Raw genomic sequence first — 19112 nt, 5'->3', positions numbered from 1 at the left:
CAGTGACAGATTGTTTCAGGACTTGAAAAGACAAAGACTTGTTTAACAGAACATCTTTAATCAAGAAAGAACATAACTGGTGTCAAACACATTTTCTGCTTATTAATGAAAATAGAAATTCCCTCTTTTTCTCAATGATGAAAATAATTTAGAAAAGGCTAACTTATAATTTGGGTTGTAAGACTATGAAACATCCAGCTCTGCTAACTCACTCCACATCTGTACTTGAACCCGTTGGATGAATACAATAACTCATTACAGCTGATGATGGAGATTTGTTTAAAAGCGTCTCACACTTTCTCTCACGTCAACACTCCCAAAGCAAAATGACTCATGGACCCCAATTAGTTTTTATATGAGTCATCAACGTGAGTGAACTACAACACTGCTGTTCTCCTTGGCGCCTCTTGTCCATTTGATTGGTTTCATTTAGTTTATTTCATTACAACAAAGCTGCTTTCCAGGAACTCAAACTTACTCATAAGGAAAACAACCACTAGGACACACACAGCATGCAAAGAGCATTCTGCAGAGGGGATGACAAAGATACAGTTGCAGGCGTGTGCTTTTTATGCAGATTCAGTGAAGAGATGTGTGTTTGAAGAGTTGTAGTGTGTATGCTTGTGTATGTGAACTATGTATGGTATGTGTGTGTACCTATGTGAACTATGGTAATATTTTCCATTACAGAACACAAGGTAGTTTGTGAAGTCAGAAACGTCAGCAGCCGTTCTGGCTCTTTGGAGAGTTTATGTGTCGACTGGTGAAGCACCTGCAGCAGGTGAGAGACACACAAAATAGTTCTGCCTATTTTTTATAAAAGCCTGCGGACTTTCATAATGTAATGGTTGCATCTAATATGTTGTGTGTCCAAGAACACATGAGATACGTTACAATCTACTGCCCCCGTGTGACAGTGTTGAATAATGACCAACAAAACATGACAATGATGCAGTAAAATTAGATTTTGAAAACGTGTCATAATTATGCGTATTAGTCAGAAATTATAAAGTTATGACCAAAACCGTCTTTGTGATGTGAAATTGACTTTGACCTTTGATCTTTGGATCCACCCTTTATATAATATAAAGTCATGGGTGTGTATGTGAAGCACTTTCTCATAGCTGTTTTGAAAAATGCTGTATAAATAAAGTTATTATTATTATTTATATGTGGAACAAAATGTGGAGACATAGATCACTAGAAACCCAAAGGAGAAGCAGAGATGCACTATCTTTCATCATGGCCCTGAAGGCCACTACGGACATTTGCACTCATTAGGGCCCGAGCACTGATCAAAGGTCAGTAGGAGGACCCTATTGTTATTGTAAGGATTATTCTTCTTCTTCTTCTTCAGGCAAATGAATTGGCTTTTTGAGGGCTTTACATGCTCAACTTCTTACCAAAATTTGCAGAAAGTTAGTAAGTGGTGAAAATTTACGTATTCTGAAGGAATTTTCAATGGGCGTCGCAAAATGGCTCAACGGTGCCCCCGAGACCCCTGGAACGTGTCCACATTGACCGGTCTTCACAAAAATCAATATACAGGTGTATCATGACCAGACAAACAAAAAAGTCTTTAGGTGCAATTGGAAAAACACAACAGGAAGCCTGCTATCTTGCATTTAGTGGCCATTTTGGCCATATTCCACATTTTTACTTTGATGTACTTGTACCAGGGTTTTCATCGGATCAACGTCAAATTGAGATGAGTGTCATCACAACAAGATGGAGATAAAAACTGACTGACGCATTTTTTTTTAGTCACACGGTGTGACCGTGGCGTGGCGTCAAAGTTTGATTGCACGCCATGAAAACACGATGTTCTGGCTATTAAAACACGATGTTCTGTACATACATCGACCATGAATCCTTTGATGCTGAGCCGGTCAAATATCATTCTTTATTATTATTTTCAGGCAAAACGCATGCAACGCTTCAAAATGCATGTGCTCGGGCCCGCCCAGTGCTGTTTTGCAGCCCTAGAAATTTTATTTATTATTATTATTCAGGCAAATGAATTGGCTTTTTGAGGGCTTTAACATGCTCAACTTCTTACCAAAATTTGCAGAAAGTTAGAAAGTTTTACGTGTGTTACGTAAAGTGTTACGTATTCTGAAGGAATTTTCAATGGGTGTCGCAAAATGGCTCAACGGTGCCCCCCGAGACAGCCTGAGACCCTGTTGAGATATCTATGTTTTGTTTACTACCTTATGAATATACTCTACTATATTTTACCTACATTATATCCTGTGAATCAATATTAGCTGTGTAGTCTATAGAATTAACAATATTACAACTGTTTATTTTATCCTGGAGTGATATATAATTTCTGGACTCAGATACAGGGTCAAACACAGAGTGCAAACATTTGAGTGTTAATCTGACTGCAAAGTGCAATTTGGGAAAAGCGTGAGAAGGAAATTCATCTTGAGATTTGAGATAATGAAAGCACGGATTCTCAGGAAGGAGAGAGGATGCTCCTGGACTATAACAAAGAACCATTTCATGAATTATTATGGGAAAATCATATGAAATCCTCCTCTAAAGTCCAATCTACTGGGTCTCTCCACTGTAAAAACTCCCTTCTTGATAAAGGCACAATATCGAGAGACACCTGGTAGATTGGACCTTCTCTCAACAATGACGTACTTGCAACAACTGCACCTTGAGAGACAGTACACATCTGACCAATTACTGAGTGTCCTGAACAAAAGAACCGACTCTGTGTTGCACTCTGGGTGTTTTTACTTATACTGTGGACTTGTGAAAGTTGGGGTTTTCTTTCGTGACATGATCCAGGGACCTGGTGACGTGTCCGGCAGAACTCCAGAGATTCTCTGTAAGTACTGTTCTTATACAATAAATGTATTACTGTGAGACTTTTGAACACTGGACTTGTCTAATTATTTACCTTTCCCACTTGAACCTCGAATCAACGAACACGCTGTCTGGTCCTGAAAGGACCGGACTCGACAACCCCCGGAAGGTGTTCCCATTGACCGATCTTCACAAAAATCAATACACAGGTGTATCATGACCAGACAAACAAAAAAGTCTCTAGATGCAATTGGAAAAACAAAACAGGAAGCCTGCTATTTTTTTTCTTATTATTCAGGCAAATGAATTGGCTTTTTGAGGGCTTTAACATGCTCAACTTCTTACCAAAATTTGCAGAAAGTTAGAAAGTGGTGAAAATTTACGTATTCTGAAGGAATTTTCATTATTATTATATTTACTATTATTATATATACTGTTGCTGCCATTATTACTATATACTGCTATTATATTGGTATAATTACTATCATATATAAATATATATTAAGTTATTTTATCTACTATATATACTGTACTATTTTTATATACTGTTTAACAATAACATTACCATCATATCATCAGTACTATTACCATCATCTTGCCACTGCACCTCATCTACCTATTTATCTTGTGTTTCCGTTTTTATTCTTTCTACCTCAATATTTTTTATTTTATTCCATTGTATTGTATTTCATTGTATTCAAATATACCGGCTGCTATGACGACTTAATTTCCCTTCAGGGATGAATAAGGTAATCTATCTATCTATCTATCTATCTATCTATCTATCTATCTATCTATCTATCTATCTATCTATCTATCTATCTATCTATCTATCTATCTATCTATCTATCTATCTATCTATCTATCTATCTATCTATCTATCTATCTATCTATCTATCTATCTATCTATCTATCTATCTATCTATCTATCTATCTATCTATCTATCTATCTATCTATCTATCTATCTATCTATCTATCTATCTATCTATCTATCTATCTATCTATCTATCTATCTATCTATCTATCTATCTATCTATCTATCTATCTATCTATCTATCTATCTATCTATCTATATAGATTAGACCAAATGTAAAAAAGTTAAGAAACATTGTTTGTCTTCTGTTGCTGTGCTGTGTTGCTATGAATAGTAACAAACTAAATGAATCACACTGATTTGTTACACTCCAACACTGTGTTAATTGATTAATGACAGAGGTAGATGTTACTGTTCTAGTTATATTTATTCGCAAAATGTAACATATTTACAACATTCACATCATTAAATCATTTCAAATATGTACAAAGGGAGAACAGGGGAGGGGTTTGTTTTGAGGAATAGGAAAAGGGTGAGGGAGGCGGGGGCAAGGAGGGAAAGAGTGGGTGAGGTCAGTGCTTCTCCACCTCTTCTCTCTCCTCCAGCTCATCTCGGCCTCCTCCTTTCTGCAGCTCAGTCCCATAGTTGGAGTTGTCTCCTGCTGCAGTTTCGCCTACAGCACCTGACTCTCCCTAAGCTCCTTTTCTTTTGTAGTGCGCAAGCCCGGGCAGCCGATGTAGAGAGTTCTTTTTGGGTTTCGCATGTGAGGAGCTGGTTCTTGTCAATGAGCTTAACCATCGGCCTCCGCTGTTCGACCTCCAGTAGGTTGACCTGGTTTTCCTTGTTGACCTCCAGCTCACTGCCACAGCTTGTCTCAGGCTCCTGTTGCAGGCTCCTGGTGCCGACTTGCGTCCATACTCTTAGCCTTGGCCTGACACTCAGTGAGCTCAGCCATGCAGTCAATGTAGGCCCTGAAGCGAGCACGCTGTTCATTGATTTCCTTCGTTATGACACCATCTTTGTCAATCAACTGATGTTCCAGTTGCTCCACCTTCTACTTCAGAGCCTGGATCACCTTCTCTTTCTCTTTCTCCTTCTCCTTGTCCACCTCACTGCTACAGCTTGTCTCAGGCTGAGGTGGCTCCTGGTGCAGAGGTGCCTCCATAATCTTAGCCTTGGCCTGACACTCATTGAGCTCGACCATGCAGTCAATGTAGGCCCTGAAGCGAGCACGCTGTTTATTGATTTCCTTCGTTAGGACACCATCTTTGTCAATCAACTGATGTTCCAGTTGCTCCACCTGCTCCTTCAGAGCCTGGATCTCCTTCTCCTTCTCCTTCTCCTTCTCCTTCTCCTTCTCCTTCTCCTTCTCCTTCTCCTTCTCCTTCTCCTTCTCCTTCTGTTTCTCTTTGTCCTTCTCCTTGTCCTTGTCCTTCTCCACCTCCACCTTGATGCTACAGCTTGTCTCAGGCTGAGATGGCTCCTGGTGCAGACTTGCTTCCATACTCTTAGCCTTGGCCTGACACTCTGTGAGCTCAGCCATGCAGTCAAAGTAGGCCCTGAAGCGAGCACGCTGTTTATTGATTTCCTTCTTTATGACACCATCTTTGTCAATGAACTGATGTTCCAGTTGCTCCACCTGCTCCTTCAGAGCCTGGATCTCCTTCTCCTTCTCCTTCTCCTTCTCCTTCTCTTTCTTTCTCTCTTTCTCTTTCTCTTTCTCTTTCTCCTTCTCCTTGTCTTTTTCCTTTTCCTTGTCCTTCTCCTTCTCCTTCTCCTTCTCCTTCTCCTTCTCCTTCTCCTTCTCCTTCTCCTTCTCCTTCTCCTTCTCCTTCTCCTTCTCCTTCTCCTTCTCCTTCTCCTTCTCCTTCTCCACCTCCACCTCCACCTCGATGCTACAGCTTGTCTCAGGCTGAGATGGCTCCTGGTGCAGACGTGCCTCCTTACTCTTAGCCTTGGCCTGACACTCAGTGAGCTCAGCCATGCAGTCAATGTAGGCCCTGAAGCGAGCACGCTGTTCATTGATTTCCTTCGTTATGACACCATCTTTGTCAATCAACTGATGTTCCAGTTGCTCCACCTTCTACTTCAGAGCCTGGATCACCTTCTCTTTCTCTTTCTCCTTCTCCTTCTCCTTGTCCACCTCACTGCTACAGCTTGTCTCAGGCTGAGGTGGCTCCTGGTGCAGAGGTGCCTCCATAATCTTAGCCTTGGCCTGACACTCATTGAGCTCGACCATGCAGTCAATGTAGGCCCTGAAGCGAGCACGCTGTTTATTGATTTCCTTCGTTAGGACACCATCTTTGTCAATCAACTGATGTTCCAGTTGCTCCACCTGCTCCTTCAGAGCCTGGATCTCCTTCTCCTTCTCCTTCTCCTTCTCCTTCTCCTTCTCCTTCTCCTTCTCCTTCTCCTTCTCCTTCTGTTTCTCTTTGTCCTTCTCCTTCTCCTTCTCCTTCTCCTTCTCCACCTTCACCTCCACCTCGATGCTACAGCTTGTCTCAGGCTGAGATGGCTCCTGGTGCAGACTTGCTTTCATACTCTTAGCCTTGGCCTGACACTCGGTGACCACGGCCATGCAATCAATGTAAGCCTTGAAGCAACCATGCCGTTTCTTGATCTTCTTCTTTATGACACCATCTTTGTCAATCAACTGATGTTCCAGTTGCTCCACCTGCTCCTTCAGAGCCTGGATCTCCTTCTCCTTCTCCTTCTCCACCTCACTGCTACAGCTTGTCTCAGGCTGAGGTGGCTCCTGGTGCAGACGTGCCTCCATACTCTTGGACTTGGCCTGACACTCAGTGAGCTCAGCCATGCAATCAAGATAGGCCCTGAAGCGATCACGCCGTTTCTTTATCTCCTTCTTTGTGACATCATCTTTGTCTTTAAGCTGGTTTTGCAGCTGGTCCACCTGCTCCTTCAGAGACAAAGTTCCATTTTTAAAAGCCATATTCTCCGTGTTGGCTCGCAGGAGTTCGGCTCTGAGGCTCATCACGATATCTGGTTGCTGCATGGTTTACAACAGAGCAGATCTATTTGTTGATGAAGCTGTTGGTACAGTTGATGCTCTATTTTCAGAAGAAGTTTCTGTTCTTGTTTGAAGGTTCCGTTCTCGTTTGGATCTTGAAGTCAAATGACTTATGTCTGCAGGTGACAAGATAAAATAGTGTGTAAGATTCAGGTGAAATTGATCTATCAAACATACAATATAAAACAATTGACACAGATAGAGAGACACAGAAAGACACAGGGAGAGAGACAGACTGGCTGGTTTAAGCGAGAGAGAGACACACAGAGAGACCCAGAGACTGAGACATATACATATATATATATATATAGAGAGAGAGAGAGAGAGAGGCAGAGAGAGAGAGAGAGAGAGAGAGAGAGAGAGAGAGAGAGAGAGTGCATCTGGTTGCCACGGAAACTCAACTGACAGCACCTGTTCTCTCCCCATTGGGAAGAGACCAATCTAAACTCTGAGTGCAGCACTCAAACAACTGTAATTCAAAAACTATTAGTCCTATCTGTGAAATAAAGACACAGTGAGAATTCCAAGACTTTGCTGGACACACATATATATTTGAGATTTGTGAGAGTAAAAAAATGGGACATCGGGAGCGAGTTATGCAAGTTGATGCTCTTTCCAGAAATATTTTCTCTGAAATGACATTAGATCCAATGGAGAGGGATTGGCTCTTCCTTAAAGGAGCTACACACCTCATGTAATGATCTCCTAGCATTAGCTAAAGCTCCCATCAGCTTGTACATAAACACATTCAAACTCCACATTAACCCAAAAAAATCACTGGTAAAAAAAAGCATTCTTTGAAATAAATGCCTGGGAAAACTTCCCTCATCGATCACCATTGTAACCAGATGCTTTGATTTGAATTTGAATCTGAATTTGATTGGCAGTGATGGCAGTTGTTGTTTTTTTACTTTGTCTTAAATACTAAAGTTAAACACCAGGGTTAATCTTTCCAATGTTTAAAAAAATCACATCGTTTGGTAGAATAAGATGTGAAATGTGAAAATATCCTGGTGCTACAGGTGTTTTTTCCACAATGCCTCGCTCTGCCTGGCCTAGGCGACCTAACGCTACTCAGCATCACGTTATCACGTATCACTCATTAAGATAAGCAGCAGGAAACACAAAACAAGCCAGCAACAATGTTCCCACATTTGTCATAAAAGCAACAAAAAACAGCACATTATCAACATGTAACAGCAGCAGGTAACAGCAGAAACTTCATATTATCCAGTGGTTTAATTTCAAACTTAAATTATGAGCCTGACTTGTATTGGTTAGCATGCTGGGTAAATACAGAGAGAGAGTGAGACATGACTTACCTCAGTCAAGGTCAGAGGGCAATAGCACCTGTTTTAAACTCTAACAGTATTTAAGGCAATCAACAGCCAATCAGAGGTCTCCAATCAAAACTGCCCAATCAGAGAGAGAGAGAGAGAAAGTGCATCTGGTTGCCACGGAAACTCAACTGAATCCACCTGTTCTCTCCCCACTGGGAAGAGACCAATCTAAACTCTGAGTGCAGCACTCAAACAACTGTAATTCAAAAACTATTAGTCCTATCTGTGAAATAAAGACACCGTGAGAATTCCAAGACTTTGCCGGACACACATATATATTTGAGATTTGTGAGAGTAAAAAAATGGGACCGTGGGAGCGAGTTATGCAAGTTGATGCTCTTTCCAGAAATGTTTTCTCTGAAATGACATTAGATCCAATGGAGAGGGATTGGCTTTTCCTTAAAGGAACTACACACCTCATGTTATGATCTCCTAGCATTAGCCAAAGCTCCCATCAGCTTGTCCTTAAACACATTCAAACTCCACATTAACCAAAAAAAAGCATTCTTTTAAATAAATGCCTGGGAAAACTTCTTCCCTCATCAATCACCATTGAAACCAAATGCTTTGATTTGAATTTGATTGGCAGTGATGGCAGTTGTTGTTTTTTTACTTTGTCTTAAATACTAAAGTTAAACACCAGGGTTAATCTTTCCAATGTTTAAAAAAATCACATCGTTTGGTAGAATAAGATGTGAAATGTGAAAATATCCTGGTGCTACAGGTGTTTTTTCCACAATGCCTCGCTCTGCCTGGCCTAGGCGACCTAACGCTACTCAGCATCACGTTATCACGTATCACTCATTAAGATAAGCAGCAGGAAACACAAAACAAGCCAGCAACAATGTTCCCACATTTGTCATAAAAGCAACAGAAAACAGCACATTATCAACATGTAACAGCAGCAGGTAACAGCAGAAACTTCATATTATCCAGTGGTTTAATTTCAAACTTAAATTATGAGCCTGACTTGTATTGGTTAGCATGCTGGGTAAATACAGAGAGAGAGTGAGACATGACTTACCTCAGTCAAGGTCAGAGGGCAATAGCACCTGTTTTAAACTCTAACAGTATTTAAGGCAATCAACAGCCAATCAGAGGTCTCCTATCAAAACTGCCCAATCAGAGAGAGAGAGAGAGAAAGTGCATCTGGTTGCCACGGAAACTCAACTGAATCCACCTGTTCTCTCCCCACTGGGAAGAGACCAATCTAAACTCTGAGTGCAGCACTCAAACAACTGTAATTCAAAAACTATTAGTCCTATCTGTGAAATAAAGACACCGTGAGAATTCCAAGACTTTGCCGGACACACATATATATTTGAGATTTGTGAGAGTAAAAAAATGGGACCGTGGGAGCGAGTTATGCAAGTTGATGCTCTTTCCAGAAATGTTTTCTCTGAAATGACATTAGATCCAATGGAGAGGGATTGGCTTTTCCTTAAAGGAACTACACACCTCATGTTATGATCTCCTAGCATTAGCCAAAGCTCCCATCAGCTTGTCCTTAAACACATTCAAACTCCACATTAACCAAAAAAAAGCATTCTTTTAAATAAATGCCTGGGAAAACTTCTTCCCTCATCAATCACCATTGAAACCAAATGCTTTGATTTGAATTTGATTGGCAGTGATGGCAGTTGTTGTTTTTTTCTCTTTGTCTTAAATACTAAAGTTAAACACCAGGGTTTATCTTTCCAATGTTTAAAAAAATCACATCGTTTGGTAGAATAAGATGTGAAATGTGAAAATATCCTGGTGCTACAGGTGTTTTTTCCACAATGCCTCGCTCTGCCTGGCCTAGGCGACCTAACGCTACTCAGCATCACATTATCATGCATCACTCATTAAGATAAGCAGCAGGAAACACAAAACAAGCCAGCAACAATGTTCCCACATTTGTCATAAAAGCAACAGAAAACCGCACATTATCAACATGTAACAGCAGCAGGTAACAGCAGCAACTTCATATTATCCAGTGGTTTAATTTCAAACTTAATTTATGAGCCTGACTTGTATTGGTTAGAATGCTGGGTAAATACAGAGAGAGAGTGAGACATGACTTACCTCAGTCAAGGTCAGAGGGCAATAGCACCTGTTTTAAACTCTAACAGTATTTAAGGCAATCAACAGCCAATCAGAGGTCTCCTATCAAAATTGCCCAATCAGATTCATCCTGTTCATCACAACATCAAAGGAGGTATTGAGAGAGTGTCCCTGTCAATCAAACTAATCTTCTATTTCAAATATAAGCATCTGGTTGCTATGGTGATAGAACCACCTACTGATGAGGAAGTTTTGCAATCATTTAAATCTAGTAAATACTTTTTTTCTATGACTATATTTGATTTACATTTGAAATAATAATGTTGTGAATAATAACTAAATATTGTATAATGTTATTTAATGCTATTTAATTATATTATTAAAACTCTTTAAAGCTCACTAACTGAATGCACCTGTTCTCTCCCCACTGGGAAGAGACCAATCTCAACTCTGAGTGCACCACTCAAACAACTATAATTCAAAAACTATAAGTCCTAAATGTGAAATAAAGACACCATGAGAATGCCAATACTTAACCGGAAACAGATATATTTTTTATATAAATTTGGTGATATATATGATATTAAAACCATTGCGTTATATACTTTAGTTCACAACTCAGAAATCCACATTTAAGTTTGCAGGAGGTGTTTGAATGACAAAAGTTTGGAGTGAAAAATGAAATGTACGGACATTTCATTCATCAGCACATTTATAGATGGATTTTCAATTGAGTGCTGAAGGTCCTTATGTCCTCAAACTTGTTTTTCCATCTAACTCTCACGCACCCGATCCGAAGCAATCAGGATTAAGTCCTTAAGTGGATCAGGTGTGACAAAGTAGAACTGAAATACAAAATAAGGTAGGGATAAGGTTATTATACGGAGAGCAATGTAAATGTCATCAAAAAATGAATTCACAGTCGTTGACATTTCATTGTTTATTATAGTTTGTCCTGGAGATGAGAGGAGTCCGGTCCACTGTTTGTGTGGCATATATGTATAGACACACACACAAACACATACAAAATTGTGCTCAAACCTAAACATGCTTGATTCTTTTCATCAGATTCAGGAATTATTACCTAAAAAATGTATGAAATGTTGAAATACGCCTAAAATCTACATTTGAGCAGGGGCGTCGTTAGGCCTGTTTTAGGGGGGCTGAAGCCCCCCTAAAATGTTGTTCAGCCCCCCCAAATAATTATTGGGATTTAAAAAAAAAAAAAATAATAATAATTTTTAAAAAAAAATAAACTATTGTTTTACACATGGACAAGTTATTTATAACTCTAACATGCTACATATGTGAGTGCGTTTCTGCTTTGTATGTTTTCTCCCCCTTCAAATTACAATCCAACAGCCTCTCATCATACTTAACAATAAAAGACCGGGCACTAGGACCTTGGGGAGTCTGTATCGCTGCTGCGCTGGCTTTCTCACTCTGTCAAGTAACGTCTCTCATCAAGACAGCAGGATTACAGCCAAGGAGTTTAGCTCATAGTAAATGATGCATGGAATGAAATTGTAAGTACAGGTGGTTACAGAATGTGGCTATCTGTAGTTGTTAACGATTGTTACCTGCTTGAATTTAGGTTTACTTGAGGCAAATGAAAGGGAATATTGTAATGAGCTATGTTAACACTAAGCTAGCTAGCTAGCTATTTTGTTAGAACATTTCTCCAGTGAGCAAGAGTGTGAACGAGCAAATTTGAAATGTAAGAAATAACTATTGACAGCTCTCTATTCTTTGCATTAATATCTATCTCTAGTATTTTAAAACAATAATATCAGTGCCTATAGAATGTTGATGTTTATAATCAGTTAATGCTAGTCAAAACTAGTATATCCGTCTTTCCTTAACAAGCAGGAAAATTATTTCTCTCTATTTGAGAAAAGTTCATATTTGTGTTGTCAAATTTCACAATGACCCTGAAATTCTGTTTCTTCTGTTATCTTACACTGAATGAATGCAAGCAAAGATACAGAGAAAAATCACAGTCTTTCTGATTGAACCAATCTATGAACTGTCTGAAACAATGGATATCCGCAGCCCCAAATGAGCCCAAAAAAAATTGGCGCGCGCTGTGCGCAAACATTGAACATCCTTAGGGGCTAAGCCCCCCCTTTCTTTCAATCCTAGAAATGCCCCTGCATTTGAGTATTGGCCCCCTGACTCAAAACCTAAAAAAGTTCTTTCCTGACCCAAACCACAGCCTTCCACCAAGTTTAGCAGAAACCTGGTCAGTTGTTTTGTAATCCTACAGACAACTATAGACAAGTACAAAGAACACCAGTAAGTGTCAGGTTTTTACACACACACACACACACACACACACACACACACACACACACACACACACACACACACACACACACACACACACACCATGTGATCTCTTAGAAGGGGGCAAACAGTAACAGTCAGATTCCTCTCGTGACCTCCACAAGCTGCTGAATTATCTCAGTCACACTTTTCTGACTGAGCTGAACTGAAACTGTCAGTTCACTGGACGACGGAGGGAAACTCTCCATTTACTTTGAAAGAGTTTGCTGCTGCACATGAGGATGTCCTGTTGGTAATGTGGGACGCACTAGAATCTCCATGGAATCCATTTTTTTCCCTTTTTAAATGAATAAATTGTTACAAGTGTGTATTATTTGTTTTATTCAATGTTGGACACAGGCTCGTCACAGTTTACCTGGATTTAATTTCCTGCTGTTCCATAAGTGGATCTTGTGTAACATGTGAAAGCAAAGACAAAGGCTGCTGCCTCTGTGTAAGACCTGAATTACCAGTGAGAGAAAGCTCTCCAGTTTCTATTCTACACAGTTTGAGACCATTGTCTGTCTCATGTCTCTGTTGAGGCTTGAATAATACTTTAATAATTAGACATGGGACCCCAGCCAATTGGAAGGCTCTGGTTGCTGATGTCGATGTGTTGCCTTCAGGTGATAGTCTGAAAATCTGTGTTATAAATTGTATTATTGTGTCATTGTATACAACATGAATATGAGTAAAGGTGTATTTGTATACATACTTGTCTGTGTGTGTGTGTGTGTGTGTGTGTGTGTGTGTGTGTGTGTGTGTGTGTGTGTGTGTGTGTGTGTGTGTGTGTGTTTGTCTGCGTAGCGCACAATTAGATACGGATATAAAGATGATAAAATTATAAAATGAATTTGAAAACAGCTGCAGATTGAACGACTGTCTTTCAAATAACCACTAGATTAATGAATTACTTGCAAATTACACAGAAAAGTGGGAACAGCAGTAGATTGTGTATGTTTTTATATACAGTATATATATTCACAGCAGTATACAAAATGTTATGAATATTAAACGGTAAATATATATAGTATACAGTACAGTATGTACAGTACCATTATACATATATAATGTACATAAGTGCTGTTTGTGCATATACATTATATATAAATATTATTAAGTATTTATAGATTATATAAAGTATGTTTATAAATAAAATACAGTATATATGAACAATATACACTGTTTATACATTGTATACAGTATATATAAATCGTTTACATAATATTTAAATCAACATAATTAAGCCACAAGAATCCAGAAGATGAAACAGTAAATTGTTCATTGAAACAGCTGCTGATTGATCGTTTGTCTTTTAAATAACTATCAGATGAATTGCTGCAGCACTGGGAGAAAAGCAGTCTATGGGGAAAAGATGTACCACGTTTTTTAAGTGACGTTTACAGAATAACGAGCAGCCCCTGAACGCATCTTTCAACAAAGCCGAATAACTAGCGTGTCCCTGAACGCCTCATTTGACGAACCAGTGTAACCAGTGATTCGCAGCCAATGGTCGCAGCAGCTCAGGAGCTGGACACACACCCATCTTCCTCCTCCTCCTCCTCTTCCTCTTCCTCAGCCTGCTGCAGGAGACCACAGGACACGTCTCTCTTCATCATGGAGCAGAAAACACCAATCAACTTTAACGCTGGACCCGCGAAACTCCCGCAATCTGTAAGTTCTGTGCAACGCCAGTGTCGTCACCGATTCGGATGAGAGTGGGTCTATAGAAACTGACGCGTCGCTGAGCAACGCACTGATTCATGCGGTCGGCATCCTCGAACCTCGAGCCTCTCACGTGGAGCCTCGGCTTGATCGATGATGACGTTTACAGAGATTACACATGACCGTGGCGTGCAGATGTGCGGGGGGGGGGGGGGCACACATCTGGCTCGCGTGGTGCATCTGCAGCGGAGCATGAAAACACAGCGACGAGTTGCATCAGCCTCGGTCCGTTTAGTTGGAGAACCGGTTGTTTGCGACTCGCTGACACACATGCGCCTGCAGGGGGCAGCAAAACCCCCCAGAGACCAACTTCAGATCAAAGTCATCAAGTTTTATTGCTTAACAATAAAAAAAAATCTGTTCAGATCAAAGCACAAGTGGAATTTAACAGATGCACATGGTAAAAAAAGTAATACTAATACTACATATTTACTTTATTCACAGTAGTTTGTGAAAAAGATGTATTTGCAAAGTTTCTCTTTTGAAAAATGATCTTCAACCATTTACACGATCTGTTAATTGTTCCAACTTCATAACTTGAGGATGTGAAGACTTATTTCTGCAGATTGAGTTCTGTGAAATCCTGCAGAATTGGTTTTAGATTAGATATTCACGGAGATCAGAAAATAGATAAAAACTGAATAGTTTCTAATAGTTTCCATGAATAATTTCAGATGTTATTGCTTCCTTAAACTTCTTTTAACTGGACTTTACCGGGTCCTCTATTTTATGTGAATATTAACATTTAAAAAAACATATTTGTTAATAGCTTTTCATGCCCTTGTCATGTGACCGACTAATGCCAAACCGATGCTGAATAGTGTTATTACCTTTATCTCTTCTTTATTGGATTGAGTGCTTTTGACTTTTGATATCATTTATTTATTTAATATTTTAAAAGATCATGTATTTATTCCAATAGCTTATCTTTACTGTTCCAACTTTACAAATGTGGGTAACTTTTGTCTGTGTCAATAATGAACAATGTCTTTTACATGTGACTGACTCTTGAGTAAGTGATTGATTGAAAAGGAGAATTGTCAGATTCATGAGAATAAGTTACAAAAGCCACTTGAGTTCTCAGGAACATCTGGATCTGGGTCAGACGGAAGCTCTGAGCTCTCTCCACCTCTTTCAGACACATGACTTCTTCTTGCTGTTCAAACTTGATCTTTTTTAATCCTCTCTCGATGCCATGTTTTGATATACTTGCTGTGGCCTGTTGTAGGTGCTGGTGGAGGCACAGAAGGAGCTCATCAACTACAGTGGCACTGGCATCAGTGTTCTGGGTGAGTATAGTATCCATGAGAATGATAATGAAACCGGACTATATACAGTTGCAAGTTTATTAGGGACACCTATAGATTAAAGCTAATGCAATAACAGATGTGCAGTAACTCCTCCTTCGTGGTTTTTTTAAATTTCTGATCGAACCAGAGATGAGTCACCGCTCGGCAGAGTTCGGCAAAATCATGGACAAAACAGAGAGTCTGCTGCGTGAGTTGTTGTAAGTGACTTTTAATATTCACATTAACACGACCCTCTGTATCTTAGTACAGAATCAGTCGGTTTAAGTTAGTTTACTGTGATGGCTGCTCTGTAAATGCCTTTTTTCACACTGGCACCTGTTGCCTTTCACAGAAATATCCCCTCCAACTACAAGGTGATGTTCCTGCAGGGCGGCGGCTCCGGGCAGTTCAGCGCCGTCCCGCTCAACCTGATTGGCCTCAAGGAGGACAGGTGTGCCGACTACCTGGTGACCGGCACGTGGTCGGCCAAGGCGGCGAAAGAAGCGGAGAAATACGGCAAAGCCAACATCATCCACCCGAAGCTGGACAGTTACACGAGTAAGTCTCAGTAGTGAAAACATCACAGGGACTATTTTACATCCAGTTTCTGCCAGTAGATCCCATTCACCTAAGTCCAACACACTGAAGCTTTAATCATCCCCGTGTCGCACACAGTTCACCCTCGTATGAATTGGTCATTGTCATTCAGGGTGTGTTACGGCAGCTCTCTGGCTGCGAGTCCAGGCGGTTATGTAACCAGCCAATAGGAGCAGAGGCCCAGTGAAAGGCTCTGGAATGCGAGCAGCCTCCTGCACATTGTTGTGCCTGTTTTCTTTTCATTGGATTTACTTGTTAATCCTGATGCGTAAAGACACTTTTACATTGTGTTGGAATTACATTCATCTGGGAACAACATTAATTCATCACTTCTCTATGTCCTCTGATGGGCTGCTTGATATTAAGTAACTTTCTTCACAGGTTCCAGCTTCTGAAACCTTTAAAGTGAAAATCTGAAAATTATGTATTTTTTTATAGAAAAGGATGAATTGTTAAAATATCTGTTGATGAATCAGTCATGAAGCTAATTGTAGTTTGCAGCCGTACAAATCCCAATAGAATCTGGATGTTTATCTGAATTGAAAAGATACCAGATAAACAACACTTGATTAGTGTAGATTATATCACAGGTTTTAAAAGTAACTGGTTAAACTGGATTTTTGCAGGAGGGTTTTGAGAGGTGTGTTTGGATTCAGGTTTAGTCACATAGCTTGAATCAGACTAAAGTTTCTCAACAATGACATTTCTGGAAGACGTTTTTTTCTCAAAGATGATTTCTGTCATTTGAGGTAGTTCTCTCTGACATGTCCTCTAGCGCCACCAGCAGGTTGACATTTATGTTTTTTACAGAAGTGGCTCGACAGCTATTTGATTTATTCCAATTCTGTTCAGATAATCTTTGGTGGGCAAGAGCTGCCTTTGTTAATTAGCAAAAATGACTGTACTAACTCCTTGAACTCGTATGTTTAACTCATATTTGTTGATATCAGCATATTACCGTTCAGCCACGTCGTCACCAGCGTGTCTGTCGACTCTTCACTCTGGTTTCACCACGTAAGTCTTGTTTCAATCTCTCTCTCTCTCTCTCTTCGCAGAAATCCCGGACCCCAGCAGCTGGACTCTGAACCCCTCGGCCTCATACGTGTACTACTGCAGCAACGAGACCATCCACGGCGTGGAGTACAACTTCACGCCCGAAACAAACGGGGCGGTCCTCGTCTGCGACATGTCCTCCAACTTCCTGTCCCGACCTGTGGACGTGTCCAAGGTGAGGACAAGAATGACGCTGAATCAAACATTCAGCTCCTTCTCTCATCTCTCATGTTAAAATATAAGAATAAGGGAAAATAATACCTGTTATTAGCATTGATAACATCAAATCTCCGTGGCATTGTTTCCTCTTGTGTTGTGCAGTATGGGCTGATTTTCGCCGGAGCTCAGAAGAATGTGGGCTCTGCCGGTGTGACCGTGGTCATCGTGCGTGAGGACTTGTTAGGCCACACTCTGAAGGAGTGTCCCATCATCCTGGACTACAAGGTGCAGGTTGAGAGTAACTCCCTCTACAACACACCGCCATGCTTCAGGTACAGAGGCTGCTCGCTTTGTTGCATCACAATCTCCTACAGATTGAGCACATTTGTAAAATAAACATTACTGTGCAAAACTATTTGGGAATAAAAACATTAACAGTTTTAATTTGTCAATTAACTTCACAAAAAAGTGCATTACGTGTGTTTTTAACTGTCACCATCATTTTGTTCAGTATCTACATCATGTGTCTGGTGCTGGACTGGATCAAGAACAACGGCGGCAGTGCTGCCATGGAAACGCTCAACAAAAAGAAGTCCTCCCTTATTTATGACATCATCAACGCCTCTAACGGTTTCTATACGTGAGCATAATTTTTTTTAACTTTTTGCTGGAGAAACACCTTCAAAATAAGAGCCATTTGAAAAAATTATATAAAATACATAAAAAAAAGAAAAAAATCCCAACACAGTGTGACACTTCTTGTAGAAAATGGCCACATTATTATCAACATCTTTATTTACAGTCTGTGCATGGAACCAGGGATTTTCAGAATTGGACAAAATCCTCACACACACTAAAGTAAACACTGACGGTGATGAAACTGATTCGAACAATGAAATGACAGATTCATATTAGAGCTACTGTTTTATTCCAGGTGTTCTGTAGACATGTCCTGTCGAAGCCGCATGAACATCCCATTTCGTCTGGGGAAGAAAGAGGGAGATGAAGCTTTGGAAAAGAAGTTCCTGGACGAAGCAACCAAACGTGGAATGCTATCATTGAAAGGTCACAGGTCAGTTTGTCGAGCACAGGCCTCCTCTGGTTGTTTTGTGAAAACTTACATGAGTTATATTAGATATTGAGTCCTACATGAAATATTATGTCAATTTGTTTCCTTGCTACAGTGCTGCTTCTGCATTTCAAGCCCTCAAACGTGACAATTTGTCTCCCCCCCGCAGGTCAGTTGGAGGAATTCGTGTATCCCTGTACAACGCTGTGACAGTGGAGGAGACTCAGACCCTGGCTGCCTACATGAAGGATTTCCTCAAAGAGCACCAATAGAACAGACCTCAGGTCGCCCAGTGGCTTCTTATGACTTCAACAATCTTATAAAGTGTGAGATCTGTGTTGGATCTGTAAAACGATTCCTGCTAAGTAACACACATTCATTCTTCCTGAATAGATTTAACCCCTTCAAGTGACCAGAAATGTCTTAATTACATCTGTGTTTCGTAGAATTAAAGCTCTAACAAATGTTATGACTGAAAGTGCTTTTATAGTTTCCTTAATTATTGTTACTTGTTAAAAACAAGTTTACATTCCAGTAAATCTCACTTGGTGATACTTCCATTTTGCAGTGTGTTTTCTTAAGTGCTGTTTTTGCCGTCGTTCGTATCTCTGATATTTGAGCTTCATTTCTGGATGATGGGAGGAAGTGGAGCCATGTTGTCAGTCTCTATTTACAGTCTATGGGACAAGCTGTCAGAAGCATTATAACTCAAACTGCAGAATTGTTTTTATTTTATATCACTGATAAAAGAAACCATCAGTATTATCTTAAAATGTCACATAAGGACAAACATCAATCACAAGTGCCCAGAACACAAGATGAGTTCAGTCTGGAACCATCAGATCA

General features: G+C 40.1%; 1 protein-coding gene across 1 annotated transcript; it reads left to right on the top strand.

Moving 5' to 3' along the window:
• Positions 1-13968: 13968 nt before the first annotated feature.
• psat1 (phosphoserine aminotransferase 1) lies at positions 13969-18742 on the top strand. The gene is made up of 9 exons (XM_061071109.1): positions 13969-14048; positions 15328-15388; positions 15537-15606; positions 15741-15946; positions 17041-17213; positions 17360-17529; positions 17709-17837; positions 18132-18269; positions 18436-18742. Exons 1-9 carry the CDS (start codon positions 13992-13994, stop codon positions 18536-18538), a joined length of 1107 nt encoding a protein of 368 aa, XP_060927092.1. The 5' UTR covers positions 13969-13991; the 3' UTR covers positions 18539-18742.
• Positions 18743-19112: the final 370 nt, after the last annotated feature.

This window comes from Limanda limanda, chromosome 5 (assembly GCF_963576545.1).
Source record: "Limanda limanda chromosome 5, fLimLim1.1, whole genome shotgun sequence".
Lineage (NCBI taxonomy): Eukaryota > Metazoa > Chordata > Actinopteri > Pleuronectiformes > Pleuronectidae > Limanda > Limanda limanda.
Note: the sequence above shows the minus strand (reverse complement) of the source record. Positions and strands in the feature narration are given on the sequence as shown.

Excerpts from the sequence above, each read along its gene's own strand:
- psat1 (XM_061071109.1), top strand. The coding sequence starts at position 13,992 with ATGGAGCAGAAAACACCAATCAACTTTAACGCTGGACCCGCGAAACTC. Across the intron at positions 17,530-17,708 it reads AACACACCGCCATGCTTCAG|TATCTACATCATGTGTCTGG; the intron begins GTACAGAGGCTG and ends CATTTTGTTCAG. Across the intron at positions 17,838-18,131 it reads GCCTCTAACGGTTTCTATAC|GTGTTCTGTAGACATGTCCT; the intron begins GTGAGCATAATT and ends GTTTTATTCCAG.